Genomic DNA, 20,480 nt, shown 5'->3' on the forward strand with positions numbered 1-20,480 from the left:
AAGTGGCTACCAAGGTGGTGTGAACCACATGGGAGGATTTACACACACTGTAAAACCTGCTGGGGCAATGGGAGGGAGAAGCTGCTGAAGAAATGGGGGTTTGCTGGCACAGAGCCTTTCCCACTCTTCTACTCCTCACAAAGGAGGAATGGGGTTAAAAAGTGGAGGAAGCAGAGTGCGCCATCTTCCCTGACAGGGCCTGCAAGGAAAGTAGGTTTTGGCGGGAAAGTGACTGCTAAGGTCATTGAGAGATTCTTACTGGAGATGGTTTTGTCTGTTTTTCAGGTGATTTCCCATAGCACTTACTGGGGTTCTCCCTCCAGAGCAGTCCAGCTGTTGGGAAAGAGATTTGCGGCTGGTGTGGAGAGTGTGGGGCTGTCGGTCCCTGAAGGGTACGGCTTTCTGGGGCGCTGTGCAGTCCATCTCCCCTATCCAGTACGGGTTTGCACCTGTCAGATGTGGGAAGAGAGGCTGGGTCATTTCTCACACATTAGACATTTCTGCACCTTCATTCTATCAGGTAAATGTTGCTTAGAAATATTTTTCCTCTTGTAAATCTCTCTGTGAAGGGAGTGATCTTTTCAATCCTCACAGTGGGGATAACCATTAATATTAAACACAGTACAAAGCAAACATTCCCTACCAAAACAGCATTGGCCTATTTAGAATACACCTTAAAAAACCATAAAATGGAATGATTATGCACAAAACCTCTTACTGTAGGGTATTGTGAATATAAAAGCTGCTGCTTTTATGCATCGGTAATTCTTAGCTAAGGATGCCAGGCTAAATTTGGACAACAGCTGCAGTTTCTTTCAACACTGCTGTACCATTACACTGATGAAGTGCTGTGCAGTGCACTCCCTGAATACAATAAGAGAAAAGATTACTTCTTTGCAACTTACTGGTTGAATTACTGCGAGTTCGTTGACATGCAGCTTTACTGTGGAGAAAACCATTTTGTATTTCCAAAGGCTTTTCCTTACAGGTTGGCATTTCCTTAAAACAAACAAACAAACAAACCCACCGATTGCTATGCAGGAAATTCTTGAAAGTGATCTAAACTTAAAAATAAAATTTCTCCAAATTTGGCTTGCACAAATTTCAGCCTGAATCAAAAAACATGGAGCAAAATTCATTATTTAAAATAAATAGGGTGATAAAGGAGAATGCAGCTGAAAACTTTTCCATAAAAATGATTATAACCTGCCAAAGTAATAAGAATAGAAATACATTCTGGTCTTTAGTCAAAATGGACAGACAATTAATTGGACACCTGCATTTGGTTCAGACAGACTAATATTTTGGTGTATGGGTAAACTGTAGCCATGCTTGTCTAATTTCTGGAGATGATTGGTGCTTTTGGGTACTGTCTCTATCACCTCAGAAGGGCATTACTTTCAAAATGAAAATTCGTAGGCCCAGCTTTGCAATGGTAGGTAGGTGTCTAACTTCTGCTGATTTTAGAGGGATGTGTTTTAGTCAAAATACGACCCGAGTGTTTAAAAACCTTTGAGGACTAGACTTTAGTGTTTTCTAAAAATTCAGCCCCTTCTACTTGGAAATTCTTGCTTTTGAAAATATGACCACTAATTCTAGCATCTAAGAACTTGTAGATAAAACATTCAGGTTTCCACATGCAGGTTTTTAGAACAGTTTGTAAATAAATAAATGATTACATCTGAATAACAGTTGATGTTGGGAACAATTTCTGGATGAGCATGATTCCTGAAACTCCTGCTTCTGTTGTGACATGGGGAATTGATGCTGAAGGAATCACAGTTAAAGGAAGAACATTACTAAATACAGACAGCATAGGGAGATTGATTGAAATATAGTAAACCTCGAAATATAAAAGGGTTTTGCTGAGCAATATTCTGCAGGGGCTAAGGCGGCCACAAAAGCGGCATCAGAGCAGGATCTATAGGTTCTAATCTGTCTGGAGCTATGACCAACGCTTTCTTCCAGAAGCCTGACTTTAGTAGTGCTGTTTGGAGATACAAGAACTAATGAATGATAATCTTCCAGTTTGACAGCAGGTGGAGGTATTGCCAAGTAGCAAAATCCTACTAGAGGTTTCCAGTCCCATTCTCCTAGGGAACTCTTCAGAATAAGAAATGCAGAGAGATCCTTAAAGAGGCATTTTGAAAATGATTTTGCATTGTTTCTTTTTCCAAGCTAACTAGCTTGAAAAGCCTTTGCTATTAGCCCTTAATTAATTTAGTGCAGGCTTGTTTTTAAATGCACAGATCACCTGGCTGCCTCTTGTGTGGTACTATGCTACAAAAGTTTAATATAGTTCATCTCTGGACACTTAGGTATTTAAAGGAGAAAAAATAAACAAAAGTCTTGGCAGAATCCAGCAGACATCTGGGCAAGACAGTTCACTGCTGTCCTAGAAAGACGCACACTCAGACCTGATAGCAGCTCCAGTCAGGGATGTTTTCTCAGTCTAGGATTATATCAGAGCTTTCTGTGTGATCCATTTGCAGAAAAAAACAAGCAGAAAGTGTCTTTTTTCCCATGAATATCAAGATCTGAAGCCTGCAAAAAATCTCTGGCTGAGCTCCATTGTCTTCAAAGTGGTAAATGTGTGGTATGGGACTAATTCTGTCCAGTCATCGTCCTTAAGTTTCCTCCAGAATTTGCAAGTGAAAAGTCTTTGGTGCCATCTAGTTTGGGGTGGGAATGAGAAGACAAGAAGCCTGAAATGAAATGTGTCTAATCCAATGAAATGGACTCTGCGAAAGAAAGATCAAAAGGGTTTTCCACTGAAAGATTTGGTGACAGTCTGGGGTTTCTGACCTGTTAATGCTTTCTTCTGTTCCCTTCTCTCTGTAGCAGACTCCAGTAACATTCACCATGGGAATTTCCTAGCTATAGATCCTAGATCCACAAGACTACTTCAGTACACGGTCTGTTCTCTAGCTTGTGGATTCATGGATCTTCCCTTAAATCCACCTCTGCCTTTGCTCAGCTTCCAAATGGAAAATTAACATTGGCAAGTTATGTGTTTCTAAAAGGAGGGGTTTTACAGTCCTTGCTAGAATTTCCCAGGGCCTTGGCCTCCCCATAGCCTCTGTTTATCTGGGAAAAAGCTATGCTGAAAGTCACCAGAGTCTGACCGCAAGAGGTTTGGGGTTTTGTCAGGAAAAGCAAAACCATGTTCTTCAAATGTCTGATGCATAAATTCCCCTTCTTTCTCAAGTAAATGTCAAATCACCCCACAGTTGTGGGAGAGGACCACAACTTTCATGCTTACTTTGCTAGCCATCATGATGTTCACCAGCCGTGTTGTTGGGTGAATGAGAGATTCAGTCTCCTTGCTGGAAAGATCTTTAAGTGATTGTCCTTTTAATGTTAACAGTTCATCCCCTGGGATCAGACAACCGTCCCTTAAAAGAAGAAAAAAAGGAACATGCTTGCATATCATTTTACGAAGATCAATAAGGCACTATTGTGCTATGTGTCTCACTAGCTGAGAAGTCAGCTGCAATCCTCCCTTTGCCTTGAAAAGAGCTGCCATGAGATGCTTTGATGTGTGATACACCCCATCCCTTGCTAGGAATTTTTCCTGTTGCTGCTCTTCTGCTCAGTCCTGGTGATCAGTGGCTGCCTTTCCATACATAGCTTACATCGAGGCTAAGATGACAGCATAGAATAGCTCAAACCAGGCAAAATACTCTTTGTTCACTGTCTTGCATTTGCAAGTTGATCAGAGACTATACAGTTTACTCCCTTTCAGGAACTTTGGTTCATATTGCTTTCCAGTGGCCTTGCCAGGTTGGTGACATTCAACATTGCCCATAGGGCAACTAGCAAAACACCATTTTAAAACTTAATGTTATGTACAATCTTTCATTCTTCCAGGTTTTATTTCTTAGTGTAATTGAGAAGCATCAGATCCCTGAATGGTCATGGTTTTATTTTTCTAGAATCTTGACTTGCATCTCCAACTGGAAGCATTGTAAGAAATGATTCCCAAACATCATTGCCTTTCTCTAAAACTGAACTACAAGGCATAGCTTGTCACAGAAAGCTGGTCATGCAAAATCCGTGCAGACAAATGGCTCCCTAATAAGCTTGTTGACTCCACGTGTACTGTACCTGTTTGTGGCACCTCCAGCAGACACGTGGCTGCCTGTGAACCCTTTCCAGAGAGATGCACAGTTCGGACTCCTAGAAAGCTTGAATCCTGAGCTGCTGTTCCCTGTGGTTGTACACAGCCTGCAGATGCAGCTGTCCTGATTCAGAACAAGAAAGGTTGCACGGAAGGAAATGTACCAAGGATGTTAAAAGTTACTTATAATTATCTTGAACCTTTTTAAGAAATGCAGAAAACGTTCTTAGAACTAGATTGCCTCCAAGTAGAACAGGAACAGGCCTTTAACACTGTGCAGTTGTGAAAGAATAATTGTATTATAGAGTTAGTGTTTAAAAGAAGTTGGTTTCCTTAGGACTTCAGTGGCTTCTGGCTACAAGAGGAAAGTATTAGAATAGAGTGCCCCTTTGCACAGAGGGAAAGAGAACAGATAATAATCTTTTCATATAACTGGGTAAATTTTGCCTATGCTAACTATTATAAAAAAAGACAGGGAGGAAAATAAATATATGCCAGAAAATGAAATGCTCTGGAAAATGGAAGAAGTCTGAATGGAAAATAAGTGTATACAAAACACTAGAAGCTCCACCCCTGCTGCTGACTTGTTAAGCGGAGGCAGGGGAGCAGAGAGGACTGCAACAGTGGAAGATTCTTTGTCCCCTCCAGGCTGGTTGAGGTTGCTGTAGTCTGTGTGTTGCATCTGGAGAACTAATTGTAAGCACATTTTTAACACAACTATGAATCATTAACATATGGCCATACAGAAAGAGAGTGTCTTAAGTCATATGAGTAAGTAAAGCAAAGAATGGATTGACTAAGCACATGAAGGAAAACACATTTGTCTAGCAAATGTACTCCTACAGCACAAATGCGTGAATGCTTAAAAATTCTAGAGACAAGGAAGCTGGAAAAAGTTATCACACAATTTATTTTCCATTTCCTTAGTAAATTTCCTAATTCAAGTATTCACTTGTTCTGCTCTCAGCTGAACCCACCTCCTCTGCCCTCGCCAGCCTCTCCATACTCCACATAGTGAAGAGGGCTCTCAGTGTATTCTGGATCCAGGCTTGTTCCCGAGAGATTTGTATGACTGAGGTATAGATTTCTGAAGGGGAGGCAAATTTCATATGTTAGGACAGGCCACAAAATATAGCGGTGGTCAACTGTCTGTATTGCTCCTGGGTCCCCTGGTCAGAGTAGCATGAACTATTTACAGTAATCTGTAGTCCTCTGACAGCATAAGGAAAGCTGTGTAACCACCTTCTTCACCATCAATAGGGCTTCATTTCTGCCTTAAGCAGAGTTCATCCAGCCCTGAGGGTTAGAATCATTATGCCCTTTCACCACAAATCAATAGGGATCACATCATACCTGACTGACGGCAAACACAAACTCCAAATTTACAGCAATGTCACTAAAGGTCATTATCTTTCAGGCTGACTGTTGAAGCCTGGCTCCCATTCTGAGACCTGCCAGAGTAAATCTAAGGATGTGAATGAATTAAATATTTAACTTTGAGCCCTAGGCTTGCTGCAGGCTGAACTCCGTAGGTAATCCATAAGGGCTATACTTGTAATGACTGACTTGTTAACTCTGTGGGTTTATTTGTATTCCAGATTGTCTGCCATTAATGAGCGCCTGGATTTTATGAAGCCTCTTTTGTTCACAGAGTGCTTCTAGTGAGTAACAGGTAAGCATATAAGCATGGACAGAATTCTATTTTAAACCAATTTGTTTGAACTCTAGTATTAGTTTTAGAGTTTCTGTATTTGCTTTCACCCAAGGTAAATATCTTGGGAAATACATACTTGAAATCAGGACTATATTATGTTCTTTTTTATGTCATGGCAGCGCTTTGAAGTCTTCAGCATGGTAACAAAATAAAGATCAGAATTCTAATGCGTTGTAATTCTAATTTTAGATCTTAAGTAGCAAAAAATCTGAGCTACATTTTCTGTTTATTTGCATTAGTGCTTTGGTTTAGGTATCCGTTAGAAATTACAGGCCAGATTCTGCATACATGAAGCTCACAGGGTTTTCAATAGAGTAGTGTGCTTGTTCTAAAACATGAGAAATGTAAGATAGATATTAAAGGTAGAAAATTATTCAGCTGGTTGGCTAAGTATTTTGAGACCTCATCTGATCATGGATTGGGGCTATTGTGAAAGAATAATTATATTATAGAGTAAGTGTTTTTAAAAATGTTGTTTTCTTTTTTTTCTGTAGTCAGAATTCAAGTTTGGACTTGCCAAGTCCTTTTCTTAGAAATCCTTACTCTTGTGTACAGCTCCCTTGAAATATCTATGTATCCTCTCACAGATACTGGTCAGGCACACACACAGAACTTTGCACAGCTGTTCTCCATGCTTCATTTTGTTCTTGATTTTAACTTAAAGGTGGGCAATTTCAGACTGTCCCCAACTTCTTTCTGTTAAGAGCACAGTCATGCTTGTGCCCTTCCTATAACTTGTTCACATTGTCCAGCTGCTGCGTTTGTGGTGTTTGTAAAAATCTTCGTAATTAATGTCCAAAAGTCATTTGGCTCTCATCAGTTTCACAGGACACCACAGAGTGCAGGGTTTGGCTCTGAGGTTTTTCATTGCGGCACCATGTAAGTCCTTTGGGGAAGACATTGTATTTTGTACAATGGGACACATGCCAGGCTGGAAATTCTGGGTTGTATTGGGATATGCGTGTGAAATGATACCAAATAAAAACTGATATGAATATTCTTTTCAAGAGTAATGAGTTACATGTACTTAGCCAGAAGGAAAGTAGAGGTTAAATCCATTGTACACTGCAGAAAAATCTTGGGAACAATTTTTGTTTAAATCTGTAGCTATCTTACCAACTTGGACTACGTTTCAAATAAGCTCTATGTGTCAATCGTTTCTGCAATTCATCTATGTGAATTACTTTTAAAAAAAAAAAAAAAAAAGTTTTTATTGGGCTGTAGGGACATGTGGCAAATATCTGTATGTTGTCAGCATCTGTGCTTTTTTGAGTCCTGGATATAAATCACTATATTCACATCCAAGTTATTGCAACATGACAGAAAATTAATAAAAGCTGTTCTTTAGAAAAATAAACATTTGACCAATTCATGTGCTAGCAGTCAATTTGCTTTGGGTTTTGTTCTTTAATATCTTTTATTTCCTGTCTCATTATTTTATGCATAGAAATATTGCGGATGGTTCCAAGAGTAAAGACAGTATTTATTTTGCATCCTCCTCCTTTTTAAAGTGTCCTGCTCATTTTGAAAGGTGATTTATAGCTCTGAATGTAGTTAATGCTAAAAATTTTCTAGAATAAATTGACAGGTTTGGTGTGTGGGCAGGTGGATTGTAGGTCAACCATGACCTAGAACATCTAATAACATATTTTATTAGATCGTATGTTTAAATGCATATTTGCTGCCAGTGAATAAATTGTCTCTGTTTATAAGGGGTTTTGCTACTGAGCACTTCAAGACTCTGGGGAAACTTGTATCTGCATTATAATATCCACTCATCACTGAAAACGAAATGAAAGTCTCTGGGAGTGCATTATAAGTAAAATTTGTCTTTAAACTGAATCTGCTTGGCTGAAAGATGAAAATCAAAGGTGGAGTTCGAGAGCCTTCTTGAATGTGTTTTTGTCACAGGTGACAGTAGATTAATTTTTCATGTGTTTAGTTCTGGAAAAGTAATTTGCACGTCCAGACCAACTCTCTCCTCCTGCTCCCCCTTTTTTGTCATGCGAAATGCAAAGCTTCTGAGGATGTATTTCTATCTGCCATTTAAAAGATTTCTTTTTCCCTCATGTTCTGTTTAGACATTTCTAGCCCAGAGTCCCGTCTCAAAACATCTAATTCCAGATGTTGTTTAGAAATAAGGGTAACCATGGCATCTGTGGAAAACTGAAAAACTTTTGTGCGCTCTTAACGTAAGACACAGTAGTTAGATTGTCTGAAATGAAGTGTTATACAAGGGTAGTTCAAGTAAGGTCTTTGACTCGGTTAACCAAGCATATGACAATGACCTGATTCACTGCTGTTTTAAAAAAAGGAAAAAAATTAAACAAAAAAAAATTCTAACAACAGTACAATAATGAATTTAAATATTTAGTTTTTCTGGCCTCCTGACTGTGAAATGGCTAGGATTTCCAAGTGGAAGATTAAGAGAATACAGTCTTTGGGGATTTTCTTCAAGAATTATTTTTTTTCTGCATCAGTTCTAACAAAAGGCCAGAGTCTCTCTGGCATAAACTGAGGTGACTCCACCAATTCTGATGTACCCTAGCTGATGCCTTGGTCTTTTCAAAATATTTATAGTAGATGCAATTCATTTTCCCAGCAGCATATTCCCTTTGCAATTAATAAAATGGCAGAAGCTAGAAAGCCTTTGGATGGTGCAAGAAGCAGGGCATGGGGTTCAGGTTCTGCCCTAGATTAGATAGGCACCAGATGTTACAGACAGACCTTTCCACCCCTCATCTGGTCTTTGGTATGCTTTTCTGGGAGCCTTTGCCCTGGCTCACATTTTGCAGCACAGACTGTCTTAATATAACAGCCTCTTTCCCAACTTGCTCTGGGGATAACATGGCCCCGATGTCACAAAGGCAAGAAGGCTGGGAAGACAGAAAGAGAAAACAAGTATGAAAAGGGAGGAGAACCCATAAATGTCTAAATAGATGCAGTCTCCTCTCCTGGATTTGTTTTTCTATCCTGCCCATAGGCTCATGTTTGGGACATTACAGTCTGTTGTTCTAACACTTGTCCTGGTACCAAAGGGCCAGCTAACTGGTGTTTGCGTAAAGGTGAGTTAATAAAAATATGTCCTGGTGATGACCAAGGGAGAAAAATGACCTTTTGTTTTTTTCTTCCTTCAAGCTGAGGGTCAAAGACTAAAAGAAGCAAGGATAGAGGTTTCTAGAACTGAGTGGAGCCATGCAGTCAGATCCGTTTGGATCCAATGTTTGTATAAAGAGTCAACCCTTAACTATTATAGTTTATTCTAGAGGCTATTTCAACCTGCTACCACCCCCTCTGGCCGGTAACTCTCAGTGCTTCCCTGGGTGTTGGTGGTGCAGGGAAGAGTTAATGGAATGCTTCTTGAAGCAGGTCACAACCCCAGAAGACGCTGGTGTTCTCTGAAGAATAGGAGCTGATATTATGTAGTCCTGTCCATTCTCCCTACAACTGGCATAGTTTCAGACTTTGCAATGACACAAGCAGGCAAGACCATCTTCCACAGTGTTTGCTGTGTCAGTGCACAAGGTATTGGACGCTGCTTATAATTTTTTTTGTTTTCTTTTCCTTTCAGGCCACTTGAAAATTGCTGAGTTTGTGTGAAGCAAACTATGAAGGAGATCTGCTTGTTTATACTCTACCAGACTAAGTGCACCTTCTTTTGTCCAGGCTGAACAACCCCAGCTCTCTCACCCTGTCTTCATAGGAGAGGTGCTCCAGCCCTCTGATCATCTTCCTGGCCTCCTCTGGACTTGCTCCAATAGCTCCATGTCTTTCTTGTACTGGGGACCCCAGAGCTGGATGCAGTACTGCAGGTGGGGTCTCACAAGAGTGGAGTAGCGGGGGAGAATCACCTCCCCTGACCTGCTGATTACGCTGGTTTTGATGCAGCCTGGAACACAGTTGTCTTTCCGGGCTGCGAGTGTGCATTGCTGGGTCATGTTGAGCTTCTCATCCACTAACATCCCCAAGTCCTCCTCCTCAGGGCTGCTCTCAATCTATTCTCTGCTCAGCCTGTAGTTCTGCTTGGGATTGCCCCAACCCACGTGCAGGACCTTGCACTTGGCCTTGTTGAACTTCATGATGTTCGCGTGAGCCCAACTCTCAAGCCTGTCAAGATCCCTTGGACAGCATCCCTTCCCTCCAGCATGTTGGCTGCACCACACAGCTTGGCGTTGTGGGCAAACTTGCTGAGGGTGCGCTCAATCCCACTGTCCATGTTGCCAACAAAGATGTTAAACAGCGCAGGTCCCGATACCGACCCCTGAGGAGCACCACTTGTCACTGGTCCCCACTGTGAGAGATGCTCTTACCTCTCATTTCTTTATTGTAAGTAGCACCTACTTTCTCAGTCTGTTAGTAATGGGACATAGGACTATTCTTCGAGATCCTGAAGATTTTGGAATCAGGACAACATGCCTCTAATACATATGCAGAAGTCCTGAAACACTGATTTGCTCATGGATTACGCAGTAGTGTATTCCATGCAACCAGCAGTGTATGGCTTTACGGAGATACTTAAGTTTTTGAACAGGAGAGAGGAACTAGTATTTGGAATACTGATGTTCCAGGTTCCCCCTTAGCTCTGGAGAAGAAATGCACAGGGAGCATTAAATCATGCAGCACTTTTAAACATTCTTCTCTCATTCCAGTGTGATGGCAAAAATTAAGTTGTTCAGTTCTGTGGGAGTTATTAGCACCTTCAGAGTCATGCTTAGGGCTGCAGGCGCTGGAAAGCAGAATAGTGGAGTATCCTCAGTAACACCACAGAAAGAATGGAATCAATTTTCTTGAACAAAGACAAGGATCCTTCAGCTCTGAGTCACACATCATGAATTTCTGAAGTGTCACATGGAGATGGAGTGAGTGTTACGTTGGGACTTGAAAAATGCTTGTTGACTCCTTTCTTAAAGAGAGAGATTTTAAGCTTAAGCTCTCTAAGACACGTGGTACAGCAAGATTGTTCTGACAGGCTTGTGCCATATGGAAGATAGAGATCACTGCTTTCATAATAGAGGGCAAAGCCTCAGCAACAGTAGTACAGGATAAGGTCAGTGTAGCTGTTACCAAAGTTCATCCTATTTAGCATGCTGAGATGAGACTTTTTAGAATCACTCACTGATCCATGACTCTGAAAGGTATAGAAGATTAGCAAGTAGCTTCTGAAGAGATTTATGTTGCTATGAGAGCTTTGCAGAGGGAATTTAATGTACCCATTGTCTACAATGGCACTAAGCAACCCAAATGCTGCTGCAAGGGTCTGGGTTGCTGAGTAATTTATGTGACCATCCATCCAGGTTCTTGACCCATCCTGTTCAGTGATACTAACATGCCAGCCTAAGAGTGGATTTATACCTTTAGCAGTTATATTTTATCTGTGCAATGACATTAGTTAGGAGACTTACTCTGTTCCCCAGATCCCTGTTTGAGCTGCTTGCCAGCTATAAAAGCAAATTATCTAAACTTACAGTCTGCAATAAGATACCCAGTAGTTTTCGTATGGGAATGGATCACAACAGTCATTGGAGCCCTGCATATTTTGGAGGTATGCCAGCAAGTAGACTGTGGCAGCTGACACACACCTAAGAAAGTGCTTCAACTTTGTTAAAAGAGAAGAGGAGGGAGTCCACAGAGGCCAGCTCCTTCTTCATTCACAGAAGGAAATCAGCAGAGTGCATATGGACTGTTTCCAAAAGGGAGGAGGTGGTATGGTTTTGCAGGTGACTGAGTGTATTTTGGGACTTCGGTCAGTGTCACCTATTTATGTTTTCTGTCAGAATATAATAGAAAGTTGGCTTGTTTTTGTCCTCATGCTGGGACTTTGCCAGGGGCTAAACCACCTCACATCCAGAACTCTGTCCTGCTGCAGTCTTTGCAATATTGGGCTGCATGCTGTGATCATTAGCAAGAAACTCAAGGAGTAAGGGGAGATACTGATATTCAGTACCACTATGTGTTTAGATGTAGAGGTCTAGTTTTAGCCAATTTCTATTGAAGGTATGTAAAATAAAATAGAATATATATGAAAGAAATATTTTAGGTGAAAGAATCAGTTCTTTCACATAAGCCACTATTTGCACAGTAAAAGGCATATAATGAGAGTTGCCAGGACACAAACTGTATTAAAAGACATGTCATATTTGCAGTGAGGTCCCTTTTACACATCACATCAACAGGTAGAGAGAAAGTGGGAAAATTAGGATATGTCACTGTAAAGGAACTTTCTAAATGAATCTAAAATATATTGTTCAGACTGAAAAATTGTTCAGATCATTAGGGTTAACATAGTTACTTCTTGATTAAAGAATAATGTCATAATAGGAAGCTGTTTAAGACTTTTTACATCACTAGGGAAAAGTGACATCTCTGGTGGTTTTAGAGCCATCACTACCTCCTTCCTGAATCAGAGAGAAAGAACATCTGCCATGTCTTTCATAGTATTAATATAACTAACTCATACTTGCATAGCTTGTGAGATCTCATGGTATCATGCTTTATAAATGCACTTTACCATAGTGACAGTTTTATATTTTGAGCTGAATACTATCTAGCAGGTAGAAAGCACCAGCAGTACTAGTCTGAATACACTGAGAGTGGCCTGGCAGTCATTGATTTCAGCAGAATGTCAATCAGCAGAATGCAACAGCACAGTAGGGAAGCTAATACATTTTCACGCTATTTATACAGTGCAGGAACACTGCAGGCTCACAGGCTCTGAAAAAAGCCAAGTAGAATGCTGTGCTCCTGAGAAATATGAATTAATCCTTTTAGGAACTACTGCAATGGGAAACATTACAACATACTGCACCGGGTTGCCTACCTTGGTGAGTAACTTTCTTCTCATGTTGTTGCAGTTCTCATTTGCTGCAGCTTTGGACTGGACCATGCTGGTGATCACACGCGGAGGATCAGGTGGGCTGTCTTCTATCTCTGGTGTGTATGGCAGTTGTGTTCTAGGACAGCAGTCAAAATCCTCTTGAACCCAACTGGTAGAGATCTCAAAGGGATCAGGCCACTTTTCATCAGGACTTGACCCATCGTCACTGTTTTTGGCATTGCAAAGTATAAGTGATCTTGAAATAGAGCGAAACTTTCTTGATTTCCTGTTCCCAGCATTGCTCTTTCGATCCATCTTCAGAGAGCTGGTGGTGCTGCTCTTTTTCCTATCATTCTCCCATTTATGCGGCATGATACTTTCAATAACTTTCTGTTTCTCTGGTGCTAAATGTCCTCCAGGAAAGGAAATATAAAAAGTAAGTTGTAATATACCCCACTTTCTCCCACTTAATAACCTACACTACTGAAAAGCCCTAATGAATAAATCGAATCAACAGAGCCTTTCAGTCTGCTAACAGCCACGTGATATCTCATGACTTGCTAATTCTGTTTCTGTGCAGTGCTCTACTAAATTCTCCTTCACCTTTTCGTTCTCTTCCATGCTCCCCAAGCACAATGGAGTGCTTTTAATAAATGTTTTTGATGCTTCCATTGTGCTGCTTCCTTTGGGCTTCTGCTGAATTTGCATGTTGAAATCCCAAATTGAAAAGGAAGATACTTTAAAAGCATTATTCTATCCTCCTAACATTATTTGGAAAGAGGAAGCTCCTTCTGAAGTTTGATTCATGAAACCACTATAATTCAAAGAAGATTAATCAAATTGTCGAGGTTAAGTTCTCTGCCTGGCACATCTGATTCATAAGTGGTTTAGCAAAAGTAGATCTTAGCCATGAGAGAGTAAGGAATGTCAGGCTGCTATAAAACTCCTACCTTTGCAGACCAGAACTCACTTAAGACCGTGCATTTAACAGTAACAGAGAGATCCAGTGAAGCACTTAAGACATGAATATCTGATTAGGGATTGAAGTCTATAAAGGAATACAGCTCCAATACATCAATCAAAAAGTTTCCTATTACAGAAATGGTTTGTTTCAGCATATGATTCAGCATAGAAAATTAAGAGAAAAATGGAAGAAACGCTATACAATCAAATATGCGGCAAAAGTTGGAGCTTTTGTAAAATGAGTAAAGTTATGAGCACGTTAACAAAGGGGAGCTTTGTTAAATGGTTTCCTAGAAATATTTTGGTAGGCATGGGTCAGTGCTGAAAATTCGACAAGAGGAAGTTTAAATTAATTAATTACTTTGACTTTCTCAATTAATTATTATTGTCATATTTATTACACAAACTTTTCTATTCTCTTCACAGTACCTAATTGATACTGTATGCTGCCATTCTAGAGTAAATACCTATTGCAACTAAAGGATTTGCATAAATCAAAGATGCTATAGGTGTTATACACAAAATTGAAAATCAATGTAATTTGAAAAGTATACTATTGAGAGAAAAAGTTTGTGCATTGTGCTCTAAACTGGTTGTTGTGTTTGTTTTGGTTTTTTTTTTCCCCTGCTTCTACGTAGAAATAGGTAGCTATATATGCACTTTGTACTTGAAATGCCACCAGTGATATAGAAATAGAAGGCAGCAGATTTTGTAAAGGCTCCTTACAACCACAACAATAAACACAAGCCTGCAAGTTCAGACCAAACCAGATTCATATAATAAATCCAAGCCTTATAATGAATCTGCAGGATTATTTTTCTTCCCCCCCCCCATACAAATAACCAGGAAAACCAAGAACGGTTGATAAACACTATGCCATTGAGTACTTGTCTAAAGAAGATATATGGCATTGCTGGAGAAATACACAATTCAGCATGAATCTGAATTTGTTTGGATTTGTAAAATAAAAAAAAAATTGCACATAGCTTTTTCAGGAGCAGCAAAGAGGTCCATCCCTTCATCTCTCAGGGGGAAGGATGTTTATTTGTGCAGTCCTTTCTGGCATTTTTGATAGGTAATGCTCCTACGACCTTCCATCATAACTTATTTTCCATTGTACCAGTCCTAATATTGCTCTGCTCCCTGATACCTCTTTTCCAAAATGAAATCCCTAACACTTCAGAAACTTGTGCCCTGAATATTGGAACTTGTCAGATTTCCTAGCAGGACACTATTCCAGGGCAAAGTTTAAGTTTGAAAGTATTCAAAGATCATGTCAAGTTCCATAAAGCTGGTGTGTTTTCTGCCCCTCTCCTGTGTGTCTTTGGGATCCTCTTTGCTTCTGTGGGAGAGTCTGATAGGAACATTGGAAGCAAAGTCCCAGCCTCCCCCACACTGGTATGGGAAAAACTTTCAGGGTCAAACTGAACTAGCATGTTCTCCATTCCCTTCAGTACACAGGATGTTCTACTTTTTTCAGAGTAGTCTCTCTTCTTATGAGTAACAAGATTCACAACAATGGCTGAACGCAGCCACGGTGTGGATGGAGGACTGCCCAACAGCACAACCGCGCTCCTTCCCTGTGACGCAGAGCACACGCTGAATAAAAGGGCATCGAAGCCTACACGTAAGGACACAGAGGCCAGAGGAGATGGGGAAAGGTATGACATAGATGAAGCTCAGCTTTAAGACGTGGACTTTGTGGTTGACATGGGGTCTTATTTCTCTAAGATTAATCTCTCCTCCTGCACTATTGAGAGAACCTACTTTTCAGAGCCTCTATGGGGTACTTTATTTTGAAGTACAGAGATGAAAAGTGCTATGAATTATATTAGAACAATAATTTTGAGAACTGAAATAAGTAGTTGTTGGTGGTGTAATTCGGCATCACAAGTGTGCAATTTTTATGTTTTTTTGTTGATTACAGTAGTTAAAAGCTGAGTGACACTTATCCCTGCTAATACGTAAAGACTTTCAAGGTTTGGAGATTTTCGGTTTTTTAAAAAATACACTTTTTAGTGTTTTGGTAGGCCTAAAGCTTTTGTCTGCCATAATATGTATGTACCTAACTGCAATTTTTGAATTGGGAAATCCCTGTTAGGTTCCCAGTGCATTGGGAAATTAATCTTGTAAAGCTTGATATTGCTTTTTCTGTATGTCTAAAGGTAGGTAAAAATGCAGTCTGGCCCATTAGACCAGAATGTGGAGTTGAAAAAGCAGTAGGATGGCTAGGATGAGGGGAATTTCTGCAAGTATCTCCCCTCAGCACCTGGGTAGGAAGCAACAGATCTAACTTGCCAAAGGTGTGTGGAATGCACATCACTTGAAAGTCTGCAACAGGGTTCGTTGATCCTTCTGTGATTCTGGCAGTAGCTATTAGACATTAGCCATAAGAATGTCAGAAATGAGCCCAAGGTGCACATTCAGACCTAAACAATCTTCCTATGGGGGAAAATTAGAAGAAATAGCACTTTTCATTCAAGGATTTCCATGTTGCACAAATATTAACTGTCCTCTTACTTTCCCAAAGAGAAAGAATTTAACAAAAGCTATCAAGCACATGGGTAGGCAGAGGACTTGATAGCTTAATGGTCAAAATACTGCTCTCTGGAGACTGGCATGCCAGAATGAAGGATGGAGAGATGCAGAAGCCCTTTCTCACTCTGCCTAAAGCTGCTGAGCTTAAAAGGGAGCACTGCCATCAGTACTAAATGCTCCAAGAGGTGCCTCTCTGGCTATGCTAAGCACCTGCGATGCAGGGAACATACAGAAGCACCTGTTGAAACAATGAAGGAAACATTGTTTAAGTGCATTCTGCCATCCCACCTTCCTGCAATGCTCCTGAGGAATTTTACCTTCTGCAGAGAGAACATCTCGCCCTGCTGCATCAGCTATTTCCTCCTCCCCAACCCCCACCAGAGCTCCATCAGGTCAAAGATCAAGTTTAAGCCTGAATGACTTACCCAGTATCTCAAAGCAAGCCAATGGTTGAGGTGAGAAAAAACCCAGTAGAATTGAAGATTTCCAGTTAACTACTTGCTCTAACTATTAGGTCACAGCCCGAGTCTTAACTAAGGCAACGTGCTTTGCAGAGCTGCTGATTCAGTGTTGCATAAGTGACAGAAATATAGGAGGTACCAAAACCGCAGTTTTCCAATAAAAATTTCCAGAAATGTTATTTTACACAGAAAATAATATCACAAGTACCAGAGAAGTTTTATGATTCATTGCCATCTTCCACCAAATTTATTTCAAGGTATTGGTGACATGGACGATTACTTCAAAGTCAATTCTCCGAACCATTCATCTTTTCCTCCAGTGCACTAACTGCTTGTCATTTTCTCTTGCCATTCTTATACCTCCAGCGTGCCTGATGGAAGTTGTCTGTGGTTTGTAATGCAAACCAAATGTTCCTTCTCTGTTTCTCTTTTTTTTTCCCCTCAAGCTTTATTTTTCCAGCTTTAAGTTTAAAAAGCCCTAACTCAGTCTGTCTTCTGCAAACAAAATACATGATTTGAGCTGTGCCCATTTGGTTCAAATTTTTGGTTGGATATTAAATGGAGCATTTACAAGATGCAAATAATTTGGTGTAGCTTCCAAATAGAATGCGAGTGCTCTGCTGTTAACCAGACAGTAGGAAAGATAGAACTTTTCTTCACTAGCAAGAACAAGATGAGTTTTACATTACCAAGTGCTAACAGCATATCTTGCATCCCATTTTAATCTAGATTTTGTGATCTTTGTCAGATTCTTTACTGAGCAGTACTATTAGCACTGAACTATTGCAGATATCTAGGATTTTCAGGCAGCAGGAAGAGCTAGACATTTGGAAGTTTTCTAATAAAGCATAAGAAACTCATGGAGAGTTGAATTTGCTGTTAAAAAATTTTAAAAATTTAAAAATCCCTAATTGTAAAATGAAAAATCAAAAGGGGGAACTTACAACAGCAAGGCAGACAAACCTGACTCCTGCAGAAGGCTGTTCCTCTTCATAGGCCTGGCAAAAAAAGACAGAGTGAATAATTGAAAACACACTCTCATGGTGTCACGTGACTCAGTTTCAGTAATTCTGCTCAGTACATTGGAACGGAGCTATTGTTTCCTAATTGAAGAAAATGTCAGCAAGGATAGATAAACAAAAGCAATGGGATGCGGTATTGGGGAAACTGTTTCCAGCAGGCTCTCAGCTACCCAGAGAAGGCAAGACCATTGAAGGAGGTTGTGTCATTTGTTTTTACCTATTGCTCTCTGGTCCTAGGACTGATGGGGTTCAGGCGTGTTAAACCTTCTTGGGGGGAGGCGATGGGGGCCAGCCAGAATCCGTGCTAATCAAATGGATTTCCTGCAGGAGGCTGGGATGGCAAGCATGTTTTTTGAAATTTTTAGCAGATATTTTAAACATTAAGCAAGTAAGAATTTCATAGGCTACTTCTGCTCCAGGAGCAAAACATAATAGGAGCCGCTTTTGAATGCCAAGCCCTCGTATTGTGCACCATGAAGTGGCACGGTCCCTTTAACCTACCAGTTCTTAAATACTCTCGCCTTTATGGGCTAAACTGCAACTTTGTGATTCAACCTGATCAAGGACTCGGAAAATTGTTGCTTTTTCCACAGAGCCTCTGGGAAATGAAAACTATGCCATGGGTTCCCAATTGCCTCTGTTACACCGTTCATTTGCTGCAAAGTAAATGTTAGTTTATTCTACCATTGTGGCGACTTCCCCCATGAAACATTGCTTCAGTTGCTTCTACCATCAGTTGTGGGAGCAGGCAGGCACCTTTCTGCCACGTCCCTAGGCACGCGTAGCTGTTTTTCATCAATCTATGTGTCAGTCCCCACCTGTCAACCCTCAGTTCTGCTCACACTGACAATTAACAATCTTCCTGCTGAAACCTTCTTTCTCTCAATGAATTTGTGTGATAAAGATACACAGAGAGTTTGTAAATTAAAAAAAAAAAAAAGTTCCATAATAGAAAGAATTGTCTCTGAAACAGTTAATAGTTAATTGAGATAGTGAAGCCTCTTTGGAATGTCCTCACAAACTATAAATCCTATACTTTTCAGGAAAATGTAAACAGAAACCTAAATTTTACACCTGGTCCTGTCTGGCCATGAAAATGGTCAACAAGAGAGTGCTCAGACACCTGCTGCTCTCTGTGTTCTGTGGCTCGAAGGTCCTAGTTTTATTGGTCTGTCACTAAACTCGCAAAAGAGAGAGAAAAATTATAAAAAAGGTTTAAAATATTGCATTGATAAGGTCTCATGTTTAGTGGTCCTGTGACTTCTAGGTAAAACATGGACTGCGAAGACAAGCATCTATCCCATGAGAATGATGTATGTACTGGAAGAAAGTGAAGATGAAATCTCTACTCTGTACAGTGTCTACAGGAGCCCTGAAACACTCTGTCCCTGATAATAGAATTGTGGCTAATTTATATTTTAAGTGTTTACAAAAATAAAAGAATTCAACATGATTTTCCCAACAATTAAGTTTTCAGGATATTAGTTCCCCAAAGGAAATCTGTTGTAAAGGAAATGGTTTTAACCTGGATGACAATAACATGGAAAATTATCCAACTCTTCTAAATTCTAATCTTGTAGAACCACCATGATCTGACACTGAGTAGTGAACAACAGTTATCAAGTAGCTTTCCTGGAAAGGAGGAGAAATAGGGAGCTGATGCTATGTTTTGGGAAACAGTTCCTCGCTGTATTTGAATAGAGAGGACAGTGGCCTTGAACATAAAATGGATTTTTATAGCGCTAGTACTGTAAAAATGAAATATCAATGAGGAAGCAAAGCCATGTACTGTTTAACACTTAACTGTCTTACACTGTAACACACACGTTTTTGTTTAGCAATAGAGAACTCATTCACACAAAATCTCAACAGTCCCTGAGTTTTGATCCAAACTGATTGAGCTGGAAGCTCAAAAGCATTGGAAAGCTTTTTTTATTTCTTCTCATTGTCACATGCTATTGCATTTCCTGACTATGGACTGAATGCTGTAGTCCTTAAGCCACTGGGAGTTTTGTTCATTCAGAATCTGGACTTCTGCCAGGGCCAGCAGCAGAAACATAAATATCACAAGGAGGGGCTGTTTTTTCATGTTGTTTCACTCTAACCTTTTGCAGTTTTTTCCATCTTCTCTGTACAGTAATTGTTCACTGCCCAGTGGTGAACAGAAAAGCATGTTTTTAGAAGCCATAAGGAAAAATGAGAGAGAGAGAGAGAGACAACCTCTGCTGCGCCTGCCATGTTGCACTAATGGTATGCTTTGATATTGGATACTGTGATCAATCTTCATTACTTAGCTCAATGGTATTGTACCAGGAAAAGGGCAATGAACACTGATCAGAAGCTGGAATTTTGTGTTAAAAGATTGAAATTATGTGGACTATCCTTTGCAGAAAAGAGCTGCACTGATAAAAGTTTATGACATAATAGGTACTATAAGGAAAATCAGCTGGGTTTCTTTACTGCCTTCTTATGTGAGGGAGCGGAAAAGAAGAATGTGGTAAAATGAAGAGAACTCAAACAAATAAAAGGAAGTCCTTGAAACAGAAAGCATAATTAATGTGTGGAACAAGAAGACAGCAGAAAGCATGAGCACTTTGAAGTTAGCTGTTTTGCCTTTGATTTCAGTGGGACAGAGATTTCACCCCAAGAGGCGAGTTGATGAAAATAATATCTGCAGTTAAAGGGAATAACATGCACAAAGGGCAGCAACTCTTGCTTCAGAATAAAAGTTGAACAGTACCATTCACAGTTAGAGTGATACTTCTGCCCTGGGATAGGGTCCTAGTTGCCATAAAATGGAGGAATTTTTCTGATGTCTGGAGTTATTGTCTATTGGAGGTGGGAAAAG

General features: G+C 40.2%; 1 protein-coding gene across 7 annotated transcripts in view; it reads right to left on the bottom strand.

Annotated features, from left to right (window-relative positions):
* The window catches only part of IL16 (interleukin 16), a 48,514-nt gene that overhangs the window by 20,912 nt on the left and 7,122 nt on the right, over window positions 1–20,480 (bottom strand). The window contains exons 2-7 of one of the 7 annotated variants that reach the window (XM_075764520.1): window positions 17,574–17,608; window positions 12,652–13,052; window positions 4,108–4,244; window positions 3,263–3,395; window positions 906–999; window positions 307–449 (exon numbers count right to left, since the gene is read on the bottom strand). In XM_075764520.1, the coding sequence (XP_075620635.1) occupies window positions 307–449; window positions 906–999; window positions 3,263–3,395; window positions 4,108–4,244; window positions 12,652–13,052; window positions 17,574–17,604 (939 nt within the window). In that variant the 5' untranslated portion in view covers window positions 17,605–17,608. Of the gene's footprint in view, window positions 1–306; window positions 450–905; window positions 1,000–3,262; window positions 3,396–4,107; window positions 4,245–12,651; window positions 13,062–16,574; window positions 16,650–17,554; window positions 17,609–20,480 lie in introns of those variants that run through there. The other 6 variants (XM_075764519.1, XM_075764522.1, XM_075764521.1 and 3 more) reach the window with 6 other exon arrangements.

The sequence above is a fragment of the Balearica regulorum genome, chromosome 12 (assembly GCF_011004875.1).
Source record: "Balearica regulorum gibbericeps isolate bBalReg1 chromosome 12, bBalReg1.pri, whole genome shotgun sequence".
Taxonomy (NCBI): Eukaryota; Metazoa; Chordata; class Aves; order Gruiformes; family Gruidae; genus Balearica; species Balearica regulorum.